A 25763-nucleotide genomic window follows, 5' to 3' on the forward strand; every position below is an offset into this window, starting at 1 on the left:
TGAACAGGGATGTGAGGAGGTCAGGAATAATACACTGACCAAGAATCTCACTTTGTGATGGTGGTCGTGCTTTTCTTACTTTTCACAATTTCCAGACTAGTCCTTGGAAGTAAACCTGCTGAGATCTTCTGAGATCAAACCTGTTCTCTGGCTTAAACCCCTTAAAGCTTTGGGTTTTTCATTCTGGAGGTTTTTTATTTTTTTGTAATAGCATTATAGGTTGCAAAACTTCTGTGCTTTTAGGTCACCTAGATAATCAGACAATTTGTCTCTAGCGTTGCAAAAGTATTTCAACAGAGTGCACAGGACTAAGATGTATAACTGAGAATTATGTGTAATATATTTATCTCATATATTACAGTTACTCTTTATAATCCTTGAGATAACATTACAACACCGAACTTGTTGATAGCAAGCAGGGGCCTCAAGAGCAATATCAACATTTGCCACAGGTCTTATCAGATTTGCACATACTGCACTGCAGATAAACAATTTTTGTCTTCCATATAGACAGAAAACCTCTGCACAGTAATGCAAAGACAAACTGCTTCCATAGACAAAATAAAATATGATGTATTGTTTTTAGATGGGTTCTTGCATATTTGTGATCTCAGTCTAAATAAAGGAACTATTCAGGCAAAGTTTGACTTCAGTGCCTAAAGGCAACCACAATAACCAGTGACAACTTAAATATATTTAAAGGATATTTAAAAGTGTTATCATTAAATACTGGATTAAGATATCTGAGATTCTTAAAGCAGACTGTCTCATATACAATTCAGGTTAACTTGGTGTCCTTGAAAGGTAGAAATGGAAACATGGCAGTTCAAAGTGATTAATAAAAAGGGAACTTGTTGGTCTGAATGATCTTTTATGGTAAATTATTTTATATCCTATTATTAAATGACTGCCTGTTGTTGCTAACATGGAGGTTTTGGTATCTTTGATGTGTTTTAGCCTTGAGGTTTAGTGATACTGTTCTTGTGGTTTACAGGCTTAAAGTTGCTTTTTGTTAATTTGATGTCTTAGTCTGCCGTAATTATTACTGTCGCCACTGTGATCTGATCCTTGAATGGCCGTTGCATACAAGACACATGCCTTACTGATAAATTGAATTTTAACCGTAATTTAACTTGAAGATTCTTAATTGGGAAAACACTTTCCTATTGCAGTACGTTTATCAAATTAAGCCATCCAAGACCAACAGTTTTAAGCGCAAGTTATTTCAGTTTACCGCTGCCAATGACTAGAACAACCTGTGAAGTAAACTGAAGTGATCCATCTTCGTAGCTGAGGGTGTTTTCAGTTGTATGACCGAGTTTTGCCTGCCTCACTGTTGCGATTGTCGACACTGCCACGTCCTGTTATATGTCATGTCCAGTTATGTTCATTATTTCTTTTTTTTTTAACTGATTTGTCTTCTGTGTGACAGTGAAAGTAAACCTCTTAGCCAGGCCCTCGCTGTAAATCAATATTTGACGCAACCGGTAAAATAAATGATTATCACTCGCCTTCTTTCACTACGGGTATCATGTAAACGCGAGGGTGACAGGGAGCTGTAGTCTTTTAGGGGTGCACGACATCTGCCGAGCAGATACTACAACTCCCGACGTGAACCACGCCTTGTGTCGTGGTGACCCAATCAGATTTGACTCCAGCCCCAGTGGGCGGCAGTGTTGTGGGGGTAGGCGCTAACGTGCAGTATGGCGGACGATGGAGACAGAAGGAGTGGAGCAGCTGACATTAGCGGCGGGCCAGGGACTTCAGAGGAGGTTGAATCAGGGCTCGGTCTAGGCGGCATGTTGCTGAATGTCAGTGTTTTAGTGTTGGTGCTGGCCCTCTGTTACGGGATCTACCGGAGGTGGGGGAGGCGGGCCGGCTCGGATGCGGCCCAAGGGAAGGAGGCCGCGTCTCTGCCCAAGATGAAGAGACGAGATTTTACTCTGGAGCAGCTGAGGGAATACGATGGTGTGCAGAACCCACGGATCTTGATGGCAGTGAATATGAAAGTCTTCGATGTGACCAGCGGGAAGAGGTTTTATGGGCGCGGTAAGGACGATCTGTGCGAGGTGGCTAAATGGAAGAAAATCGTGCACTTACACATGCGCTGAGCTGTCCAGATACTGCTGAGAATGTACACGTAGGTTCACATCCTTGATCTGCTGTCTGTACACCACTGGTGCATTTAGATATGGTGCACCCTAAGAAAGACCCTGTCCTGCTGTTGGATTTCATATCGCAGTAAAGCGTAATGTGCTGCATATAAGTGCAAATGCGTGTAGTACGTGTGTCATTTCCCTCTTATACACGGTTGCATGGGGTTCCTGCACGGTGCGTCTTTCATGCTCTGGATGTGGGCTAGCTGCGTGGGGACTTTTCACGTTTATGTAGTGATAGTAATTTAAAACCGATCGCAAGAATAGACTGCGCGGCGGTTCCCTTTGTCATTGACAAATAGCAATGCCTGATCCATTCTTTCGTTGCCTTACCTTTCTTGGGGGAAAAAAAAAGCTGTCGTGGGGCAAGGTTAGCAATAGAAACCGGAACAACAACAAGAAAAGAGAAGCTAGTGGCCTTTTGTTGTAAAAAAAGGCGGCACTTTTGGCCTCTGTCCGATGGAATGTGGAAATGCAACGTGTTTTGTATTTGCTGAAGAGAAAAGGTGACCTCGGGAGTGTGAATCGTGTTTAGTGGTTTTAGTTTTCGTGCGTCTAAAACTGTAAATAGTACCGGAATCTTGGTTTTTGCACAGAACTTATCTCAAAGACGGGAAAAGCTGTGCAAACCGATATTTTCCGATTAGAATTTATTCTAGCTGGCTTTATGTACGATATCTTAAGTAGCTTTCAATGTGTGTACAGTAGTTGACCTGATATGTACACTGCCGTTAAACAGAAAAATTAAAATAGGACAGGGCAGTGATTTCTAAAGCTAGTTCAGAGTATTATCAACTCCAGTAATGAATTTTATATAGAGGCTTTATGCTCTTCTTCACACAGGTTAAATAATGTGTGTCTTGACGGTTTATGGCACAGGGTCACCAGAGGGGAAAGGAGGGGGCTTGTGGCACACCTACTGTACAGACTGGAACAGTAAATGTATTCCCCGTGCCGCACTCCTGAGTACATTTGCTTTAGGAAAGTCGTCCGTTTCACCTGCATTCGGCTCTCCTGGCTTGCAGTTCATCAGACCTTTAATATTCCACCGATGTGCTCAATCCCATGACAGGTGTCCTGAGCAATTATAAGGTAACGGCATAAATGAGCTATGCTGCTTTAGAATGAGAATAATCTTACAAAGTATAAAGTGAGACCTACATGCACCTCCACCTCCATGGATAGATTTTGCCCTTAACACATTGTCGTGCAGCTGTGTAAGTGAACGCAGCAGTGCTGCAGGAGATCAGTAGGAATACAAGTTCTTGCATCATACACACTCTCACCAGCTGGTCCAGGCATGCATATAATCATGCACAGTGTAGATACCACATAGCTGTGCTCTGGATTTTAAACGCCCGCACGTTGAAGCAGAAATGAATCAATTGCAAAAGAACAATAGTCCTATGTCATATCTGGGCTGAAATGAACCTGCTACAGAGGGGTGAAATATTTGGATGCTTTAGAATCTTCACTGAGGGCGGAGGTCCAGTGTTAAATGTGATTAAAACACAAAAGTGTGTAAAATCAAGAATCGAATGCAAAAAAAAAGGAATAAAACAGAGGTTACCAATGGGGAGAGTTTATTCTGCTCATCTGGTCTGTTTGGTAGTTGGAAGTTGATTGATCCCAGGATTTCATCCAGCTGTTTCTTGAAGGAAGACAAAGCTTCAGCTTCAGCTGGGTAGCTTGTTGCCCACTCCCACATCCCTTTGGGCAAAGACGTGTTTCCTGTTCCATACAGTTTGAAATGAACAGTATGAGGTTTCCTGTTTTAATAATGAATGTTGTTTAAATATGCAGTGGCTGTTCCTGGCATTGTGGGTACTCTAGGTGCTGCAATTGCATAGGCAAATGACCAAGTGGCTTTGTTGAAACAAAGCACAGCTGACTTCATTTCACTGAAATAGCTACCTTTTTTTGTATTCTCTAAAATTAACGTGTCATTCGAGCTGCGCAGAACAAAATGAATGCTCATTTTAGTTTCCATATTTTTTTTCAATAAGTAAACTGGGTCAAAGATAGATTTTTCCACTGACCTTTCCCTTAGCTCTACACTTAATGTTGTTGCTACTTGCATGTGAAATGTTAATACTAATAATTTGTTTTTCTAGCAGAGCATCACTGATTACATTTTTTTGAAAATTCTGCGGGCCATACCGTATCAGTTCCCAAGTACAACGGAAAGCTGACCGCATTTTTATCCAGGACTGATAAGCCCAGTGAAAAAAGGGTTAATCTCTGACGCAGTATTTTGCGATCTCCGTAACTAACTTCATGCGTGTTGAATACTAACATGTTGCACCTTTGTGAAAATCCTGGGAAATTGTGTATTTCGAAAGTCAGCTGTCCGAAGGAGAAAACAGCGGATATCTAACTAGTGGCAGTTCAGCTGTGTGCTCCAGCTCAGCAGTCAGAAACAGAATAACCAGAGGGCACAAACAGAAACCAAGGGGAGGTGCTCTTAAAATGCTTATTTACACAACAGGCTGTGGGAGCCTGGAAGGTGTTTTCAAGGCCCGATAGCCTGAATTTCTTCAAGCGGTGGCTGATTAGCTGATTGGCTGGATGAGTTCCTGGTTCAGTTAGCTGCTAGAACACAGCCTTGATGAGCCAAGCCTGGCCCTCATCTAAGATAAGATAAGATCAATTTATTAGCCCTATACAATTTCTTACATTTTTGCATACCCCAGATTGCTCTCACACAGAGATGGAGATAGAAGCCTGGGGTCAGGGCGCAGGGTCAGCCATTTATACAGCTTCCCTGGAGCAGTTGGGGTTAAGGACCTTGCTCAGGGGCCCAACGGAATAGGATTCCTCTGCCGGCCGCGGGATATGGACCGGCAACCTTCCAGCCACAGGCGCAGATTCTTAGCCACAGAGCCACCACACCGCTCATCTGCAGGTATTGTTCTTATAGCTCGGTGGCACCTGCAGGCGCGGTCCTGAAACACTGCTTCATCTCAGGCTGCTGCTGAGCCTTGCCTCGTCCCCCTAAGACAAAGCTGAAAGCTGACTGCTGAGCTCAGTTCTGTCGGGCAGCTGGGGGAGTGCTAGCAGTGAGACGGGTCCTGACTCCTCGCAGCTGAGAATTAACAGCAGACGAGCAAGAATTTCTGGACTGCGGAAGAACAGTGCACATGGGTTTATTTTGCAAAACAAACGGCATCTTAAGGGTGTCTGAATAAAAGGAGGCAATTGAGTTGTGCAACAGTAGGCTTTTCAATCAACTTTGAAATTGTATTGATTTCTCCTGTGTCCATTTGGTCATCTTTAATGCAGTACTTGCAGGCCTAAGAATGTAAGACGCTACAATCAAGAGGAGGCCATTCAGCCCGGTTGGTAGTTAGTAGGTAATTGATCTCATCCAGCTGTTTCTTAAAAGGAACTAAGGTATCGATTTCAGCAACATGGCTAGGTAGCTTGTTCCACACTCCCACAACTCTTTGAGTAAAGAAGTGCCTCCTGCTTCTAGGTTGAAATGCACTTCATTGCAATTTTTTTTAGTGTGCCCTCTGGTTCATGAGCATGTTTTGTTCATGTTTGTGCCACATCGAGCCTGTCACAGATCCCAATCTTATTCTGTACTGCCAAATTAAATTTCTTGACAACTAATTGTTTTATGACTGAGCCATAAATGTTAGCAGCTTTTTTGCTATTTATTTTGTGGGTCATCTCACTTACTGTGCTTTGTTTTTTTTTAAAAAAGGTAGTCTGACAGAGACAAATGTTTTTTGTTGTCACAAAAATATCACACACCTAATATCTGACATTTGTTTTGCACAGGCAGCAGTTTTGTATCCTCTTATCACTTGCTGTTTGATTCAGTGTGTGATTTCCTAATGGCATACGCTGGCTTTGAGGAGTGAAATTAAATAATTCAAAGAGAAGTGAAACTAAATACATTTAAAAAAATTAAAGGCATTTGTTAGTAAAAGAAAACTGCGAGTCTGCCCCACAGGCTTTAAATGTGCAAATCGGATGCTGGTCTTGAGAAATGTTATCTTAACCAGTAGGAAAGTTCAGCAAGCTTGTTCGTGAGCTGAAGTAACTCAAGTTAAAAAAAAAGACTTATTGATTTGTCAAATGTGTACCAAGAGCTGCAAATTATGACACTTAGTAATTAATCAATCTAGAAATTCAAGACTTTCGGAAAGTTGACGTGTTAATCAGTGTAATTTGTGTTTACAACCAAACTATTCACCATTTCTATTAGCTCATGCTATTAATATGGCATAACCCAACCCACAACTTTTAGGTAGTATCCACGTTTAACAGGCAATTATTTTTTGCTTCAATTTTAAGAGTTTTCATTCCAGTTCAGCTCATAACACCTCAGTTGAACTCAGTATTGGCTTAACTGAAGCAGGTGAAAAGTTCTTAATTTTTCCTCAGGTACCACTCATTTAAAGAGACCTACAACCTACTGGATTGAGTCTCTCCTGGACTGGACTTGCACACCCCTGATTAGTGAACATGTCAGTTAGAGATTAACGTTGTTAGAGGTGCTGTGCTCAGTGCCGATTTTCCTGAAGAAGTAAGGCTGTGCAGGGCAAGTTTGGATCAGGGAACAGAGGGACTGATGTAAATGTGTCCCAGTTGGTTTCTTTCTCATTGGAATTACCTGCAACTGAAACTATGAATCAATAGAATACTGGAAAACTGCTTGCTTGACAGTCTTGTTTTATGTTAGTGGTGTGCCACTATCCTTGAAAACGCATGAAGAATTGATCCACTTATGCATCCAGTGAGGGCATTTTGATTTTTTTAAACTCTTTTTTTCAAAAAGTGAAATGGAACTGCCAGTGTGTTGTTTTACTGTATAGGCATGCTGCGTGTATTTAGAAGCTTTTGTGCCTGATTATCAGTCAATGACAGCACTTGGATGATATATACATACAAGTTTACCTTAAGTCTCCATTTTTCTATTTACATTTGCAGTACTTGGACACCTGGGGAAGGGACTAATGTTGAACCAAGATGTTGTAGAGTTTCAAAATGTAAAACTAAAGAATCGTATAGGTACAGTACAAGGAGTGTTTTCCAGCTGACCCAGAGGTGAATTCCAGAGTATCAGGCTGGAAGAAGCATGCTCCAGCACAGACAGGCAGTGTATACTGGAGTTCAGGAATGAGAAAATAACAGGGAGTCTGGCAGATGTTGACATTATGACATTCTTTCTGTAGGGTCACAGGGGGAACTTATTAAATGCAAAATTCTTAGGAATGTATTGTAGGGACTCAAATGGCTGTGCTTATCAGTATGACAAACTGGCAACGTGCACATGAAAATATTAGTGCAATGATCACCTTGCTTTGCCCTCCTCAGCAGAAGTGCTGAAGCTAGGTTATTGTGTGATCAGGGTATGTATGGACTTTTTTTCCCCCTTAGCTGCTCAGGCATTGGAAATGTCTGCCAAGCGTGGCTGGCTCAGAACACACTGCAGCAGCGAGAGAACAAATTGTTGTATAAGGACAAGGGAGTGTTACCCAGCAGGTCAAGAATGCCTTATTCACCCTGGCCTGCGCACTGAAAGGGTCACGTCTCCTTACAAGTCTCAGTACGGCCTCTGCCGTTGAATTTGAAAGAACCTTATTGTGCAGCCTGAGTTCACTAGTGTAACAGAGCACTAATATTGACTGAATTCAAGCTTCTGTTAAGTTGAATGTTCCTTCAAAGCGTCTGTGGGTGTGCATTTATAGCTTACACATCCCAGAAGAATAGGGAGATGTTCTGAAATCCTATTAAACCAATTTAAAATTTCATTTGTTTTGGGCCTTTAATACCACAGGGTATCTATGTGCTCTGTGCAGCAGTTAGGACCAAATCTAAATAACATTAGAATCATTGCTACTGGAAATAAGACTAACAGATTAATTGTTCTTCTGTACCCTGCTTGTTGAGGCTTAGTTTTTATTTAACAGGCAAAATCAAGTGTGCACATTGGACCTTTATAGCAAAGGTCTGCTGCATTTATTAAACTGTGGTAACTTCTCATATACAGTGGTTTTGTGGGGGTTTTTTTTTTGCAGTTTATGAAACACACTTCTGGGTTATATGTAGTTTTTGTCATTTTAAGGTAGGTTATTGTATTCATTCTCTGGTAATATTTTAAAAGATCTACATTTGTAATTCTAAGAAGAGCCTCTTAATGACATTACGACTGTTCTCATTGTGCCAGAAAAGGGACTCTTACGCTCTCCATCTTATAAATTTTCTTTATGATTCAGAGTAGAATAAATATCATGCATTAATGGATCCATTGGCCTTCCGGGAACAGCACTGGCAGTGTTTGTCCCCATAAGGGGAAGTTAAACCTCATGACGGGAGGCCCATTTCATTGATGGGTGTTCTTGTTAAAGGACCATGAAGGTTTTGAAATGGGTGATGAGCCTGTGAACAGACAGTTCAGGTTCTGTGACAATTGGAACACGGGTTGGAAAAGCCTGGCAGGCCAACATCTTAAAAGGAAAGAGGCAGGGGTTGGGGGCTGGCACTTGACTGGCACACTCAACAGGGTAAATGTTTCTTTTAAAAGAAGCAACACTAGCCAGCAGATGGCAGTAAATAAAACTTCGTGCACCACAAAAGACAGCGGAGATGCATGACTTAACTGAAGATGCTCATCAACACCCAAACAACCTGTTTTCACAGCCAATAAAAGTACATAACAAAAGCCTAACCTTATACAGATGATGGATTTCCATGTTGCTGAATATGAAATGTAGACTTCCTACAGTATCTTAACACGGTCACTTCCTAAATAAACGACAGCTAAACGTTTCAAATGACATGTTCCTGGTACCATGGTACCATAATAATTAAGTACACATAGATCTGTTAGCCTCTGAAATCAGTTTGTCCAAATTCTTCTGGGTGATGTGACACTATGAGCATCTGATGAGTACAGGATTGTTTGTTTCCAGGTATGAGATTGATGCTGAGTTGCAGTTAAGGGAGTAGATTTCCAACTGAAGGGCTGATTTTCTTGTAGGTGTCACGCTCAAGCTGATATGTTAATCAGTTTGTGAAAAGGGGTGGTGCACCAAGCAAAGCGTCTTCACATGCAACGTTCTTGCAGACTTTTTGGACTAGAACATTTTTATATAAAACAAATTCAAAAAAGTTGTAGGATGAAAGCTTCAGAGTATGATGGACAATTTAACCACACAGATATGGAAAACAACTGTTAGTTTTCGGTCTTTGATGTAAAGTGCTGATATTGTCCCGCTTTATTAAACGTTGATAGTTGTGTAAACACCTGATGTCTTTTTGTCTGAATGAGTGGGGTGGCTATAGTTCATTAAAAAGCACTTTGACGTGCGTTAGACTTGACGTCCACTCTGAGAGCTTGGTCCAGTGTGCTTTCAGAGGGACATTCCTGTCTTAGTTTATTCTAATGAAGCGCTATCTGGTATTGAGAATAGGATTGTGGATAGGATCTAAACGTTTCCTTGCCTCCCCCCCCCCCCCCTTATTCCTTTGTTTGTTGCTAGAGGACACGTGAGTCTCCATAAAACAAGATTGGAAAACAAACACGTGAACTCAGCCGGGATGGAAATGCATTTACTGTCCGTTTGCATCTTCTTTTGGTTTTATGCATTTGGATGATGCGTTTTTTTTTGCATGTACCCAAAGCAAGAGATGCAGATGTGTGATAAGAATGTTAATGCATCCTGTCGTGACACAGAAGTAATAAAAGTGCTACTCATTGACATGGAGGAAACATGAACATGTCTGTCTGGTAGCTTGACTTTCAGCAAAGCCAGAAGGTAGGTGGTCACATGAAGGCTGTTTTTACTACGGATATTGAAATGTTCTTGCTGAATCGGTCCGTTCCACTGGCTTGAGGGGTATTGGTAAGAGGGTTCATTTTCTTAATTTTGTGATATGGCTTCCTTCATAGATATCCTATGAGCTTCCTTGCATAGTTTTTACTCAGTTGAATTTGTTGTATGTGATAGTATTATTCATTGACTATTGGAAGACAAAAAGCCTCCTTGCTTGCTCAAAGCAATATTTATTTTGTGTTGTGGAATGGCAGCTCTTTTCCAGACATAGCACAAGAGTCGGAGCCCGACACTCACTGTGCGGCAATACTCCTCTTAGCTTCTTTTAATGAAATTAAACATTTTAACAGGCCTTATTTGCCGTTTAAAATGTGTGGCAGCAGATGTTGTGTAGCTATACAAAGCCCAGTCACATCTGAAACATTGGTTAGTGCTGCCTTACAGGTGAGACATGGTAGGTATTAATACAGATGACAGTTGTGTTCAGAATTATAGTTGAGTAGAATGGAAGTCATTAATAACAACGAGCTTTAATTCAGTAGAGCTTTTTTCAGCGGCTGTGACGGTTATTGCTTGGCATCTGTCACCTCCATGTTTAATATCTTAATTTCTGAATCTAATTGTGAATGCTGTTGTAAAACGTGAAGGTTTTTTAGAGCACAGAAGAAATTCTGAGACCCCGCCTTCCAATAATGGCGTTCTGTGAATCGGATTCTGCATAAAGTGTGGAAAGGCTCTCAATTTCTGGGTGATGTCTTTAGTTGGCTCCATGTACAAGATTATTTTGGATCATTCCATAAGGTTTTGGGTTTAATTGGTCTTTATGTTAAATTCATACTGCAGCCAAGGTTTTTTCCAGTTCAGGAAATTAACCAGTGGAAAGCGTAGTCTTCATGAGGAATAAGTGCTTGTAAGGAATATGGGACTATTAGAACAATGTTGAGGATTTTATTCTATGTTCAATTTAGGTGCCTTAAATATCTGTTTTATTTCATGACTAGATTTTAATTACAGGAGGGATTTAGGTTAAGCAGTTTAGATGGAATTCACACACTTCATGATGTGCTGGAAGACAGCCTCTTCACCCTACTGGTTAGTGGAAACGCATCATGCCAAGACCAAAAGAGATTTCAGAGGACCTCAGAAAATGAGCAGTGATGCTCATCAGTTTGAAGAGGGTTACAAACCCATTTCTAATGTCTGGAGTTCCATCCATACACTGTTGGTCTACAAATGAAAAATATTCACAGTGACCCTACCCAGGACAGGTCGTCTTGTTTAAATTTCCCTAAGAAGAACCCAGAAAATCACGGAAGTTGCAAAGAACATCAGAGTAACGTCTAAGGATCTGTAGTCTCTCTCTCTGTGGCTAAAGACCGAGTTCAGTACTTAATCATCAAGCAAAGACTGAACCTGAATGATTCACCAAAGAGCACGTAGACGATCCACTACTGGACGTTTTCTGGACAGACTAGGGGCCTGCTTTTTGTTGACCTGGTCATCCAGCAATCATTGACAGAACCATGAATTCAGAACTGTATCTGCAAATTCTGGAGAAGAATGCCAGGCCATCCATTTAATATTAACTGAATTATTTCAGTTAAAAAAAACAAAGTATAAACAAAATAATCCAGATATATCTTATATGTTTGTGTTCTATTTTAAATCGGGTTAACATTTTCTTTCAGTAAGCTTGTAATGAAGATCTGATTGTGTTTGAGGTCAAAAATATAAAAGAATTAGAATCAACCGAAAGCTTTCATAAACCTTTTTTGGCACAAATACTATACTATAGCGACCTTCACTTTGACTACAGTGAAGGTCAAGCTAAACATTCCTGAGTACCTGATAATAAAATGTTGACTAAATGGAGAAATTAGATGGGGAAATTGGATGACTAGCTGAATGATGTAGTGTATGTGGCGCTTAGTTTGTTAGTGGTGTATCTTTTTAAGAAAGTTGCTTTCTTCCTAAGTGTTTTATGAATTTTATAGTGGTTGATACATTGTTCAGTGGTTAGTAGCTATTGATTTTACAGCGTGTATTACGTGTATACATTTAGGCACTCATTTCCATTTTGTATGTTTTGTACTGAGGTCTTGAACCTTGACGGTATAACGGAAATCGATAGTCCTGAAGACATCCTCGCAATTGGTTGTCACGGTGTGAGAGTCGACACACTCAGTGTAACCCCTTGGGAATGACTGAATCCTTATCCTCCTTTTAAAAACATTATCAAACATGCACTGCATGATAGGGTTATCATCCACACTTGTTTCATTTTTATGTTCTGAGTGTAGAAGGCAACAGGAGTGCGTGGTTCCCCTTTAGGTTTATTGAGGTTTTAAGAGCACATGATGCTTTCGGATATGTTACAACATGCTTGATTTTTTTGTTTCTGAGCAGGAATTTCAACATTTCAATCACAGTATTTGCTGTACACTGTAGATGGGAAGTTTAAAATTTAGAGGACCGCATTGTTGTTGTGATTGCTGTGAGTGTACACACAAATACATGCTTTCGGATTGTCCTGTGTCTGCTCCATACAAAATACACCAAAATCTTTAACCATGTCTCTTTCATGTAAAATTCGCATTTTTAAAACCGTAATTGCAAGCACTAGAACCACGAGCTTAAATCCGTCGTTTAAAGAGTGAGTCATTTTTTTGTTTTTAGCAGGCATCGCAATAATATGCTTGTATATACTTGTTTGTTAATGTTTCTTATCCTTAAGTTGGCATCTGGACTTCAAACAGACTCTTGCTTTACAAAGCACTCATCTTGTGATCCTGAAATAAAGACGCTCTGTTTAGAATTAAATCATGGGATGAATGTACGTAAATATCTTTGACAGTCCTGTGAAGATGCATAAGCATGAACAAATTAATCATCCATCATGCAACACTGGACTAACAGTGTTGAAAGTCTAGCCTACATGAGGCGTGCAGTGGAAAGTGGATACTGTACCTATGGGCTTGCAGACATTGGCATCCAAATTCTGAATTTTTTGGAAGCTTTGCCACAACTCTCAAAGGTGAATCAGTATATATAAGATATTACTGATGAATAAGTTTAATCATTTGAGCATGGTCATTGATAGGACACAACATTTCCATTTTATTAATGTGCTGTTGCATTTTGCCCTGTTGGTGCCTCTTGTACAAAAACGAGGTCTTTGTCTTCCTGGAGTGTGTACTGAATCTGTCTCTGCAGTTTACAGTAGTTATTGCATTTTGTAGTGCTGATCGTTTCAAAGTGGGGAAAAAAAGCATTCTCTGATTAAAACGTCTGTTACAACTTGCTTTTGTTGTTTGGTTATCAATGCGTGAGACAGCCAATCACTACAGTTTTATCACACAGTGTCATCTAGTTGGCTTTAGCGTGAGTAATTGACAAATTTATCAAGTAATTGATCAGTTAAACACCCACTTTATTTTCCTTCCAGATGATCTCTAATTCCCTTAATTTAGCACATCTCTTAATGGCCTGACAGTTAAATGGTTGCAGGTTTTTAGAAATACAACTGGCAGAGGCCCTTGGGACCTTAGATTATATAGTTTGTGTTTCTCAGAAATTTCTTTTGTACAGCACTGGAGCTGGGATCCACAGATCAGGTTAAAAGGGCATTGTAACAAAGATGTACTGTATATAAAAACCAGCCATACAGTATAGAGAAAGTTACTGAGGTATTTACTTCCAATGTGGTCTCATTGTGTTGAATTATAAATGGTGTATTTTGTGTAATCGCATCATTGGAAGGGGGTGAAACTTTTGCAAGGCCCTGTAGATGGTTGTCACAGAATTGTGTAGATTGGAAGACTGGCAGTTTTATAGCACTAACTTCAGAGCTGGGACTGTCAGGGTGAGGTGACAAAATGAAGGGTGTTTTCTTTTCTAATTCTAATGATAGATACTTTATTGATCCCGTGAGGGAAATTGCAGTGCAACAGCAGCTTAACACAGACAGCACAGCAACAGTGTAACGAATGATACAATAATAATAATACAATACATACAATACAGTCAGTACAGTGAGAAGTGCAATAAGAAGAGTTACTCACAGTCCAGAACACACAAAGAACAAACCAGAACAGAACAGTACACAAAACGTTGTATTGCACAATATAAATATAAATGTATATTGCACAAAAACGGTTGTAAACGGGAAAAAGAAAAGAACAGATGTAGCAGTTTACTGTTCAGTCCAGAAACAGGTCACTGTCAATGTTGCCTCTGCCCAGACGCAAAGTGGATGAGTTGTACAGTCTTATGGCAGAAGGCAAGAATGACCTCCTGTAGCGCTCCCTGTCGCACCGTGGATAGATCAGCCTATTGCTGAATGTGCTCTTCATCTCTTCATTTCTACAAGCGTGTCATAGAGGGGATGGGAGACGTTGTCCAGGATGGCCTCTAGTTTGGACACCATTCTCCTCTCAGCCACTAACTCCAGGGGGTCCAGGCCAGACCCAATGACAGAGCTTGCTCTTCTGATGAGCTTGTTTAGCCTGTTAGAATCCACTGCTCTAATCCCAGAGCCCCAGCATACCACCGCGTAGAAAATGGCACTCGCTACCACCGACTGATAGAACATATGTAGCATCTTACTACATACATTGAAGGACCTGAGACTCCTCAAGAAGTAAAGTCGGCTCTGACCCTTCTTGTAGATGGCCTCAGTGTTCTTAGACCATTCCAGTCTATCGTCGATGTGCACTCCCAGGTACAGTACTTGTATGAGTCCACTATCTCCACGCTACTCCCATGGATGTAGACAGGAGTAGGTTTGACCCATTTCCTTCTGAAATCTATCACCAGTTCCTTCGTCTTTGCTACATTCAGTTGCAGGTGGTTCTCCCCACACCACTCCACAAAGCTGCTGACCAGCTTTGATCTAATCTCTTTGATTATTTAATAGTAGCTAAAGGTCTAATATATGTTATGACCTCATTTATTACATTTCAGGAATATCATGCTAATGTAAACATGTTCCTTCAATAGGTAGAGTGGTAGGTATTGCCTTATATCTTGGATTCTGCCTCATGGTTACTGGCTCATAACCGTTATGCTATTAACTGCTGGCTAGTTTCTAGATGTGGAGCGGGGAGTTTTTGCTTTTTTGGCTACAGGACACCTTTGCGAGATATCCCATCAATAGCGCCCCTCAGTTTCAATCAAATCGAAGTTTAGTATAATTATGATGCATTACAAAAAATTCTCCATCCATCCATTTCCAAACAAATGAGTACATAATTTATGTTTGCACAAGGGGCACATGGCAGGGTACACCCTGGATGGAACGCCAGTTCATCACAGGGCAGACATTCATACACGCACACACTTTGATCTATGGCCACTTTTCCTAGAATCCATTTCACCTAGCAGTATGTCTTTGGACTGTGGGAGGAAACCGGAGCACCCAGAGGTAAACCACACGAACATCGGTAGACCATACAAACTCCACACAGAGAGCACCCCCTGTCCAGAATTGAACCCAGGGCTCCAGCGTTTTGAGGCAGCAATGCTAACCACTGTGCCATCACACCACCTAATTGAGCTCCAGGTAGTTGTAAAATACTGCAAGCACGAGGAAGGGTCAAGCAGTACAATTTACACATTACTATATTTCCTTTGTTTCAGTCCCAAACAGATGTGTCCTTTCTTCAGAAGAATAAAGGATCATGTGAAGAAGACATGATGAAGGAGCGGAATCTTTCTGAAGCCTATAAGAGAGGAGATGGTGAAGGAATTTGATTCAAGGGTTTAAAATCCTCAGGGGCATCCACAGGGTCAACTGTCAGATTGCTTCAGTCTGACCTCTGGATTAAGGACCCGGGCTCACATGTCTCCGCAGTTTGTTGTGACTTATTCTCTGGGAGCTGGGTCAGTGTCTTGTGTCAACTAGTTATTAGAATTCAAGGAAACAACATGGGTTTCTGCCAAGAGAAGTTTTGTGCACAGACACGATAACGTTTATAATTGAAGTAGATGACCACCAGTGTATAACTTATAACCTGATAAGTTATAATTTAGCAGTGAAAAGTAGAACTTCGGATATATTAATTTAAATTGAAAGATCCTTTTTTTTTACCCACGTGAATGCATTGTCCTGAGATGCGTTTCACAGTGTGTTAATTAAATGTCATTTCCAATCTACACAGTTGTCTAAACAAATATACGTTCTGATGTTTGCTGGCAGACAGAAGATCTCTGCTTCGGCTGAAATGCGTCTTGAAGACTTCCCATTGCGAGGTTGCCCCGGGATAACTGCTGCTCGCCTTTGGAAGCCAGTGAGAAAGTCGAGCAGGTTCAGAGCCGTGTCCCTTGTGGCTGTTCTCGACCTGAACACGCTTGTGTGGGGATAGCAGCTGCCACAGAGTGCCATCTGTCTCTGGAGGCAGCTAGGAAGAGGGCTGGGGTCGCTTCTGCTGTCTTTTCTGCTTCAGAAGATGGAGCAGCTGTGGCAGCCAGTCTGTAACAGGGAGTCCCCTCTGTGCCAGGCTGTCATTTCCCCCTTGTGTGCGGATAGCACAGTGCGGCAGTGTGCGTTTAAATCAGTAGCGCCCAGGGAGACAGGACAGACCTCTGAAATCGCCTGCTCTCAGTACCGTGCCTATTTTAACCGTGTATACTGTATGTGTCGCCAATGCCGTTCAACACCATAGCAGAAACACGGGTGCCTGAACGATGCAATATTGTAACAAACCAATCCTGTTGTTCTTTGCTTTTAAAGGCATAAACAGCATACTGGTACAGCAGTCATTTTTATGTAACTAATGCATTACTCTGTTTTTTTTTAAATCCCTGGAAAGAAAATTTAACTGCATATGCAGAGCGGTGATAAGATTTGGTATCGGGTGGTTACTTCACATGTAAAATATCTTCTGTGATGCCTCCCAACTTATATCACAGTTCGTCTTATCTCTCTGGGTTTTATTACAGTACAGTATTGCACCGATACACAGTAGGAGAATCTCTGGTGACCTCTGAGACTTCGTTTCCCACCGAGGGACACTGATCCCCTTGGGGGGGAAAACAACCACTCTTCAAGAGTGAGTTGCACGCACGCACGCTCGCTCATTCACAAGGCCAATATTCCCAGAAGCTTATGAACCTGCCCGTATGTTTTTGGACTATGAGAGGAATGCGGAACACCAGGAGGAACTCCTCGCAAACATGGGGGAGGACAAACAAACTCCATGCAGATAGCACTCCAGGAATTGAACCCGGGGCCCCAGCAATGATAACCACTGTGCCACCCCAGTTCAAGACAGTGTTGCATGATTCTGTAGCACTTTTCCCAATTGAACTGAAAACAACAAATTCGCCGCAGAGATACTGAATCGCTGACGTGTAATCTTGATTATTGTGTGCCTTCATTTCCCCGAGGTTCGGTGCACATGTGAAACAGCTTTATCAATGTTTCTATAGGATGTGGAGGAACTAGTTGTTTATCTGCTACGAGACAGCCATTTCTCTGCGTTTTGCATCAAGAGATGGTGTTGCTCTGAGCACCACCACGTATTAAGTATAGGACTTTCTGCAGAAATGAGCATGTATTACGTGATGATGGCCCCCTGAAACAACTGTTTCAACTGTGGTTTCATTCTGCGCATCGAATACTGCCAGCCCTAAGGATGCATACCCAACGAAGAGCCTAAAATGTCATTATTGTTGCGTGAAGGGCTGGTTTAGATGTGACTGTGTCTGTCACTTGTGGCTCTATTACTTGTTCAGCTGAGTAATTGCAGTTCTTCTGAAGCTGCTGAGCTCTATTTCCAAAGGCAGTCTCAGCTAAGATCACTCCTCATGCCCGCTTAATTAAATTCAGCGGCGTGCCAGACCCTCATGCACTGGAATGACTTGCTCTTAGCTCTTGTACTTGCTCAAGCTCTAAGAAGTGGAACTAGATACTTGCTAACTTGGAAGGTTTTGCTGCAAAAGTGACAATATTCAAGGAGACCATAAACGTCTCCACTCTTGTCCAAAGATCGACAGAGGGTGAATAACCTTGCTCTCTGTAGTCTGCCAAGCTTCTTGTGTAATTTCTAGATCACGTGCAACATTTTAGCGCATACTGTCATTTCTGGCCTGCTCATCTTGCATGAGCAAACATGATTTTCGTGTGAAGGGCTGACTCAATCTATCATATGTGACGGTTATTTCCATGTGTAGTGGAAAGGGGCTGCAGAATGCAGCAGGAGTAAGCTGCTATGTCAAGACACGAAAATTGTCATGTTTCAAATCGGCATCGATCGTCAACTTCACTGAAGCCTTGTCCCATCATACACTGCCAGATATTCCTGTAGTTTTCTTACAGTTGTGTCTGTGGGGAGATGTGGTACAGAGTTCAAGTGCTTTAAGTGCCCTCTTCATGGGTGTTTCTGTTCATGTCGTTGGTTTGAACAGAAACACCCATGTGTTTGCAAACAGCAATTTGCTTGCGGAACAGTTAGAGCTCTGGCTCGGCTCGGGTTTCTGTGTGTGGATAAGCTGTGGATGGCTTCCGTACTGACCTCCGTGGCAGATTAAAGAGTTGGGTTTCAGGAGAGCTTGTGTAGCAGAGCAATAAACTTAGTTATGGGTTAGTATGGAACTTTTGATTTTATATCCATCCAAAATAAACACTTGGTCTGTCTGTAAAAGATGTCTTTGATGTGTCTGATCATGAGCTTTCCCTGGTTTTTAATTTTGGACTGTAGCTTGTATTTTGTACTATGCCTTTATTTTATCTTCCCCCAGAAAAGAGAGAGATTTTTCTTAGTGAAAATATTTGACATCGATTGTGCTCATGTATTTACACACAAGCTACAGAATTTCAGAAGGAGGGGTAAATGTGGAGCATTGTGCTTAATGCGAGTACCAAAGCAGAAACTCCTCAAATTGACCCCTTACATTTTTTTGCAGTTTGACGCTTTAATGTAACTCATACATAGTTATGCAAACTCAGTGTTGTGTTTGAAAAAGTGACTAATTTGTAGAAGCTCAAGATATTTCGTAAAGGTGAAAAGTATTGTGCCACACATTCAATTGTGTGTGACTGATACTGAAATGGAGTTTGTGGAAGGAGGAATTGAGTAGGTTAGTGTTTGTGATTGCTGACTGGGTTACGAGTAAACTGAAGACTTGGGTATCATTTTAAGATTCTCATTTGTAAACCATTTGCTTAAAAAATCTGGTGGATTTACATCTTTTTGGAATTTTGCTAGGGGCAAGGCGAGTTCATATGGCCTGCGCAATTTAAGATCCTGTCAAATAAGCAGTTTGGGAAGGAAAGAATCCAGCCTCAGCACACACTAATAGGTACAGTGAGTGGGTATACCTCTTCACACATCGGTCACAGCTTTTACTCATGCAACAGACAAAACCGACTTCCAACATAACATCCAGAAAAATGTTGGCCTTTTTTAAATGTTTGTATTTTGTACCCGAATGCACTGAAAGTGCAGCAGTCCTCAAGTGTTAGAAGTGTACTCCTGAGAGCTGGTCCTAATTTCGACACTTTTGCACATTGTTTTCCCATGAATCATGTTTGCTCTGAAATTCTAAACGGAACAAATGCAGTGACCTGATGCAACCTGATTTCACCAGAGAGCTGTAAACGTGTATCACTCCCAGTGACCCACTGCTTTGCTTGATCTAGTGCATAATCACAAAAGTTGATCTTCTCTTTCTTTGTAGTTAGCGCTAATCTGTTCCCCCATACTTCCTGGCTGGAGCACACAGCTGAGGTATTGGCACACATTCCCAAACATAGAAAACATCACTGAGGGGTGTGAAGGGTACCAGTTCTTAATCAAAAAGATTGGATTATAGCTACAGTGTTTAAAGGTTTTAGTAGCAGATCCTATTAATCAATTAGAGAAAAGAACAGATCACTTTAATCATTTTATTGAAAGAAAAGGGCTCAGATGAGGAGAAAGATATATTTTCAATCTGAAATCATATTCGTGTCGGAAGAGGGAACTTTGTATAGTAATATTCTATTATCGGTAGAATATTATGGACAGTTGAAAAGCAGCAGGTGCTTTTTAACAAACCCAGCTTTGGTGATGCAAGATGCTTTGCCTTGTGCCTTGATCAGCTTCCCGTAGTACCGTACCTGGAATTAACCCGCACCTGTGCCAGCCCAGTCATTAAAGTGCCTGCTTGTAATGTTCGCGCTGCCCTTTGGAACTGAAGTTAGCCTGTGAGGTATTACAACATTCCAGCCGAGTCTCTCGAGCGTGGAGCTGAAAACTGTTGTCATTACTTTTAAACCTTTGCACTGCAACAGGACAATCCAACCACGCATTCTCTGTCCTGTGGTTTCTCTTATCTTTCCTCCTTTGCCTTTACTCTGCAGCGATACAGATAAATATTGACTGTGTTGTAATCATTAGTGTATTGTTTATGTCTAAAATGACTTAATGAGCAAAAGCCTTCAGTAGCTGTCATTCAGGTTACCATTAAGCACTCACCTTTTCACATTTTCATTGAGCCTTCTGGTCATATTTAATTCTCTTTCCTTTTCGCAGACGGACCATATGGAATCTTTGCTGGAAGAGATGCGTCTAGGGGCCTGGCGACCTTCTGTTTGGATAAAGAAGCCCTGCGGGACGAGTATGACGACCTGTCCGATCTCAATGCTGTACAGATGGAGAGTGTAAGAGAATGGGAGATGCAGTTTTTGGGTAAGACGACTTGCACATTTTAAGGAACAGTGAAGAAATGTTGCATGTACACTGGGCATCAAAAGAAGTTCATTGTAACTGCAGTTATTACAGGTAGCAGAACTGTGATTTTTCTGGAATTTTCTTTTGTACTGACATTTTATCGAACCAACACGAAGCAGGTAAATTTAATCTGCCGATTGACATTTGTCATCATCGGGGATGATCAGTGGAGCTGGTCTGCTGTGAAGGTCACAGTCTTTGAGCAGGTGTTGCCAGCTTTGGTAGCAAGACAGGCTGTACCTCCCTGACGACACACTTTGCACCAGTTCGCAGTGTTGTTTTGTGAGATTCTGCCCCGTTCCTCTCGTTGAGCCTGAACTCTAAGCCCTAGATGTCACGTCATCCCAGTTTGTCCCACAAAATGTCCAGTGATGCTCAGTTGTGGTGAGTAGGGCATCCATGGCACAGCTATTTCAAGTTTCAGTGTCAGGAAAGCTGTTGTAGCACGAGCAGCATGAGGATCTGTGCTGTCGTGTCACGAGGAGCCCTAAGGATGGTCATCAAGTGCGGTACCAGGGCTTGAACAGTGTAGCACCGTGCAGGTCCATGTGCCACTAGACCCTCCTGCTAGACCCTCGCACTTGGGTCTTTCCATCAGTTGTTCTGCTGAAAATAAGGGTTAGATATAATTCTGCACATGTCACGTGACGTTCTTCAGAAAAGAGGACTTCAGAATGACTCCACTTCTGGTGAGTCTACGTGAAGTGTTGTTCCAGTATACCACTGGCATGAAAGTGTTGTCCTTCTTAAAAGGTCTGGATGTTGGTTACTTCCTGTGTTTTTCTTTCTAGAATTTTCACCAGGCATTTAAGATTTTTTAAAATAGATTTATGGATATTTTAAACTCGGATAATAAGAGTCCAGATATAATGAGAAGTGCTGAAGACCCTCAGGTTAGGGTTAGCTTTCCCACATTAGAGTTTTGTCAACATTATGGCTATATATTTTAGAATCTATTTGAAATGTAGAATGACATTGATCCAATCTTTGTAGAGTGACACTGATCCAATCTTTATTTTTCCAGACCCAGATGCCTAATACTTTGTATTACTCCTAAAAGTAAGGACAGGGTAAAATGCTGTCAAATCAGAAGATTGAAAAAAGGCTCTTTTAATTTTAATCACCACTGCTGGAAAGTCTTATATGTCAGATGTTGCTCCAATCAATCACTGACATGAAAGCATTGTCCTCACATATTGTTTACTACTTGTTTTTTTTCTTCTTGATTTTCACCAGGCTTGAGATTCAGCAAGTTAAAATCACCCTGTCACCTGTTCCCAATTAACTCTCACTAATGAAGTGATTTAGTGCTTATGAAAGGCACTGTCAGGAAGGCAGACTGTTTTCTGAAAGAACCTGTGATCGTGGTCAGACATAAGTGATCAGTTAATAAATATGACACCATATTTAATCAGTATCAAAAATCCATATATTTTTTGTCTAAAAATGTATCTATAGGTAGTGGTACTCCTTTTGATGCTCAGTGTTTTTTAAAAGGCAGTCAGCAGTTAAGCATATGCCTTAGTGTGCAAACTTTAGTTGAATATTTCTGCAGATATATTTATATCACAGTAATCTGATGCCTTATCTTGGTTGTGTCTCTGCAATCGTTATTATTAATAGTATTATTGAACCTTGCACACATTGTAATAAGAAGTGATTGTGCAACAAACTTCAGGATACTAGATAGTGAAAACCATTAAAAGGTAACAGGTGAGTGATGTGAAGGAGATTTATATAATGGAAAAGATCCCCTTTTCTGTTAGGTTACAAGCTGAAAGGTTTAGCAAATACTGGCAAGCCTGGATTGGGTTTGTGATCCCACTGAGACCTGATTTTGTTCTGTGAAAGAGGACAAAATCAAAGTGGGTGTGGATTATTTGTTGTTTGTTGTGTTTCCATTTTTAACCTCCCATCTATGCTGGCATAATGTAAATAATTATATTAAGAAACAAAACATAATTGGAAAAATTAGGGATGAAAGCAGTAAGTTGTTTTATTTTGTTCATGTCCTACCGGTAAATCTTTTCATCGTTGAATAAAAAGTTTTCAAAAATGTTGAAAGGTTAGAAAAAATGTATACGAGAAGCAGACTGATGTAGGAGATGGGGTGTAATTTCACTGAAGAAAGGGAATTTGTATAGTTTCATAGTCTGTGTTGACTGCATAGCAGCTTCAATTCAGTCTTTCCTGATCTGAATAAGACTATCCAGGAGGCTCCCCGGCCTGTCTTGGGTCACGCCAGCACTAGGAATATCCAACACCCCCCTGCCTGTTTCCTCACCCTTTCCCTCGACTTCCAACAAAGCACTTGCTTTGCGTTTCAGAAAAGTACGATTACGTGGGCCGGCTCCTTAAACCAGGGGACGAGCCGTCGGAGTACACGGACGAGGAGGACATCAAGGATCACGTGAGACACGACTGAACTGTTTGCTCAACCAAAGCCAGGGCCAGGAGAGCTGCACCCGTGCCACACGGCCCGGACCGCGCCGGTTCTGTGACCTCTCTCGGCAGTGAAGCCACTTCCCATCTGTACAGATTAAAAAAACAACAACAACAACAGCAGCAAGGATGTGTACTCCTTTTGGGGATTTTAATGATTCATCATGTCTGGTTTGTGCTGCCAACATTTGTTTTCTTTTTTTTTTGGTTGTTTTTGTGTTTTGTTTTGTTCTTCTCGTCACCGTTGTAATGTCGGCGAAGGGTGGTCGTTTTGATCTGGGGAACTGGGGGGTACGCGTCGGGGAGGGGTGCCAAGAAGGGGCAGTTTGTGCATTTTCGTCGTTGCAACTTCACCGCCGATCAGCTTCTTGCTTTCCTACGTTCGCTTCTTAAGCATTATGGGTCTAGGTGAGCAGTGGGGAGTCCAAAGGGGAAATATGTCGTTGGTTTCTCTTTTTACCGCTGTCTTCGTAGTTTTTGCACTACTAGATTTTCAGTTTGTCATCATGTGATTGTACAGTGGGGTTTAGTGGTCTTTGCCGTTGAACCGTGTCGAATCACTAAAGCTGAATCTCTGATCGAAAAGGGAAGATCACTGGTTTGGCTTCATTTTAGAGGAGTGTCTAGCAATTTGCCAGTGAAATTTCACCAACTATGTTTACATGCCACAGAAGTCAGCTGTAAGTCTGTATTCCCCAAATGGTCAATATTAATTGTGCCTTATTTCAGTTGTTTTGTACTTAAACTTGAACTGTTTGAAAGATGAAAAAGAAGATAAAAGGCTGCCCCATTGAAGTTTTGTGGAAAAAATGTCACTTCCGATCTAAATCACATCAGACTGAAGGCATGCACTCGTTGGTCTAAGAAAACGACGACTAACAGTCCTTTCCTACGTCACAACCTTGTATATAGACTTTAAAAAGTATATTCAGTGTTACTGCCATATTTATGTAGTTGACAAAATCCATATACTACTGTGTTGTAATGGCCAAAAGCCCCATGCTTTATTCTATTTTTTTTGTGGAAGCTCTTTTAAAGTGTGGGGGGATATACAGTACAAGAAATACCGTGCAAGCAAAGTGATGGGTAGGTTAAACGTGGGAGGGAAACCGCAGAACCTGTAAATATATGTATCATTTTATTAAAGCATGTACACCAGAAGTGAGCTACGCTGAATTCAGACTTCTTGTAGTGATGTAGGGTGTGTGCGCGGCAGAGAAAAGATGGACATGTTCATGCATAATAAACAATTTGGTTATAAACTGATTTTTGTGAGTTTTCTTTCGAAATTAAACTGACAGAGGGAAGGAGGGTGGGATGGTTCTGTCTTCTTCTGCTTCTGTGGACAACGCACCATAATCCAGGCTGATTCTGGTGCTACTACAGGTCATCATCTGTGGATATGTCTCTGGCCTTACCTCTGAACACATCTCCTCAGTGCTTTGCATGAGCCTATTTCCATTAATAATATGTGACATTGACTTTTCTCCGTGGAACGCCCCCACCAATTTGGAAACCTCAGTCGACTGGACCTAACTATGCTATCCTTGTACAACCTCGAGGTACACTTATGAAAGGAGTCCCACGTCACTTACAGTAGTTCTGTAGCTCTTGCTGACAGCACTGTAAGATGATACGTGCCCCACAGCCAAGCTTGTCATGACTACAGACCGCTGCCCAATTCCTACCCCACCCTTCCCTGCAAGGCCTGGCCAATAGCACGTGGTCATGAGGAGCGCTAGCCATGATTGGCTAATGATTTAGCTCAGGCTTTGCACTCCAGAGAAAATCCTGCTTACTTTGTGGCCCATTTTAGAGCTCTTGCCTTTTTTTGGTCAGCCTCACTGCAGCATTGTGTAATAGTTTGCCGTAGGGGATGTTATTTAATTTATTCTGTTAATATTCTGTTTACATCATGGAAATTGTCTTAACCTTATGTTGAATTGGTTTTATGAGCTACAAAAATGGCTACTTCAGCAAACTTCATTTCTTAGTTTTCCCATGGTGCTCCAGTATTTGTGGTACAGCTGGCTTTAATAAGTAACCAAGCAGTAACTGTATATCCAGTTGTAATGCTTATATTTAAAGTTTTTTTTAAATAAAATTGGAACTTGTTAACTTCTGCATCGCTCTGGGAGAATAAGGACCTGTGTGTCTACTCCTCTGATGTGCTTTTTCTACGTTGTGAGATCCTGGCTTCAGGATTCAAGTTCACATCCAGTTAATAATCATTTCTTACTCTTACTGTATACAGTGCTTTTCTGGACACTCCATTTAAAGCGCTTTACAGGTAATGGGGACTCTCCTCCACTATTAATGTGCAACACCCACTTGGATGATGTGACGGCAGCCAGAGTGTGCCAGTACGCTCACCACACATCAGCTCTCAGTGAGGAGAACAGTAATGAAGCCACTTCATAGATGGGGATTATTAGGAGGTCATGACTGGTAAAGGCCAATGGGAAATTTGCCCAGGATGCCAGGGTAGCACCCCTAAGCTTTTCTAGAAACACCCTGGGATGACCACAGAGTCAGGACCTTGGTTTTATGTCTCATCTGACGGACAACATTTTTTTACAGTATCCTCATACTCCATCACCATACTTTGGCATTACAACCCAAACATACCACGGGGTGAGCGCCCCCTGCTGGCCCCACTAACA

General features: G+C 41.5%; 1 protein-coding gene across 1 annotated transcript; it reads left to right on the forward strand.

Annotated features, from left to right (window-relative positions):
- The first annotated feature begins 1672 nt into the window (after nucleotides 1-1672).
- On the forward strand, nucleotides 1673-24363 carry pgrmc2 (progesterone receptor membrane component 2). Its single transcript, XM_088914626.1, has 3 exons — nucleotides 1673-2049; nucleotides 20461-20616; nucleotides 22986-24363. Exons 1-3 carry the CDS (start codon nucleotides 1704-1706, stop codon nucleotides 23081-23083), a joined length of 600 nt encoding a protein of 199 aa, XP_088770752.1. The 5' UTR covers nucleotides 1673-1703; the 3' UTR covers nucleotides 23084-24363.
- The last annotated feature ends 1400 nt before the right edge of the window (nucleotides 24364-25763 follow it).

This window comes from Atractosteus spatula, chromosome 1 (genome assembly GCF_055471065.1).
Source record: "Atractosteus spatula isolate fAtrSpa1 chromosome 1, fAtrSpa1.hap1, whole genome shotgun sequence".
NCBI lineage: Eukaryota > Metazoa > Chordata > Actinopteri > Semionotiformes > Lepisosteidae > Atractosteus > Atractosteus spatula.

Excerpts from the sequence above, each read along its gene's own strand:
- pgrmc2 (XM_088914626.1), top strand. The coding sequence starts at position 1,704 with ATGGCGGACGATGGAGACAGAAGGAGTGGAGCAGCTGACATTAGCGGC. Across the intron at positions 2,050-20,460 it reads GAAGAGGTTTTATGGGCGCG|ACGGACCATATGGAATCTTT; the intron begins GTAAGGACGATC and ends TCCTTTTCGCAG. Across the intron at positions 20,617-22,985 it reads ATGGGAGATGCAGTTTTTGG|AAAAGTACGATTACGTGGGC; the intron begins GTAAGACGACTT and ends TTTGCGTTTCAG.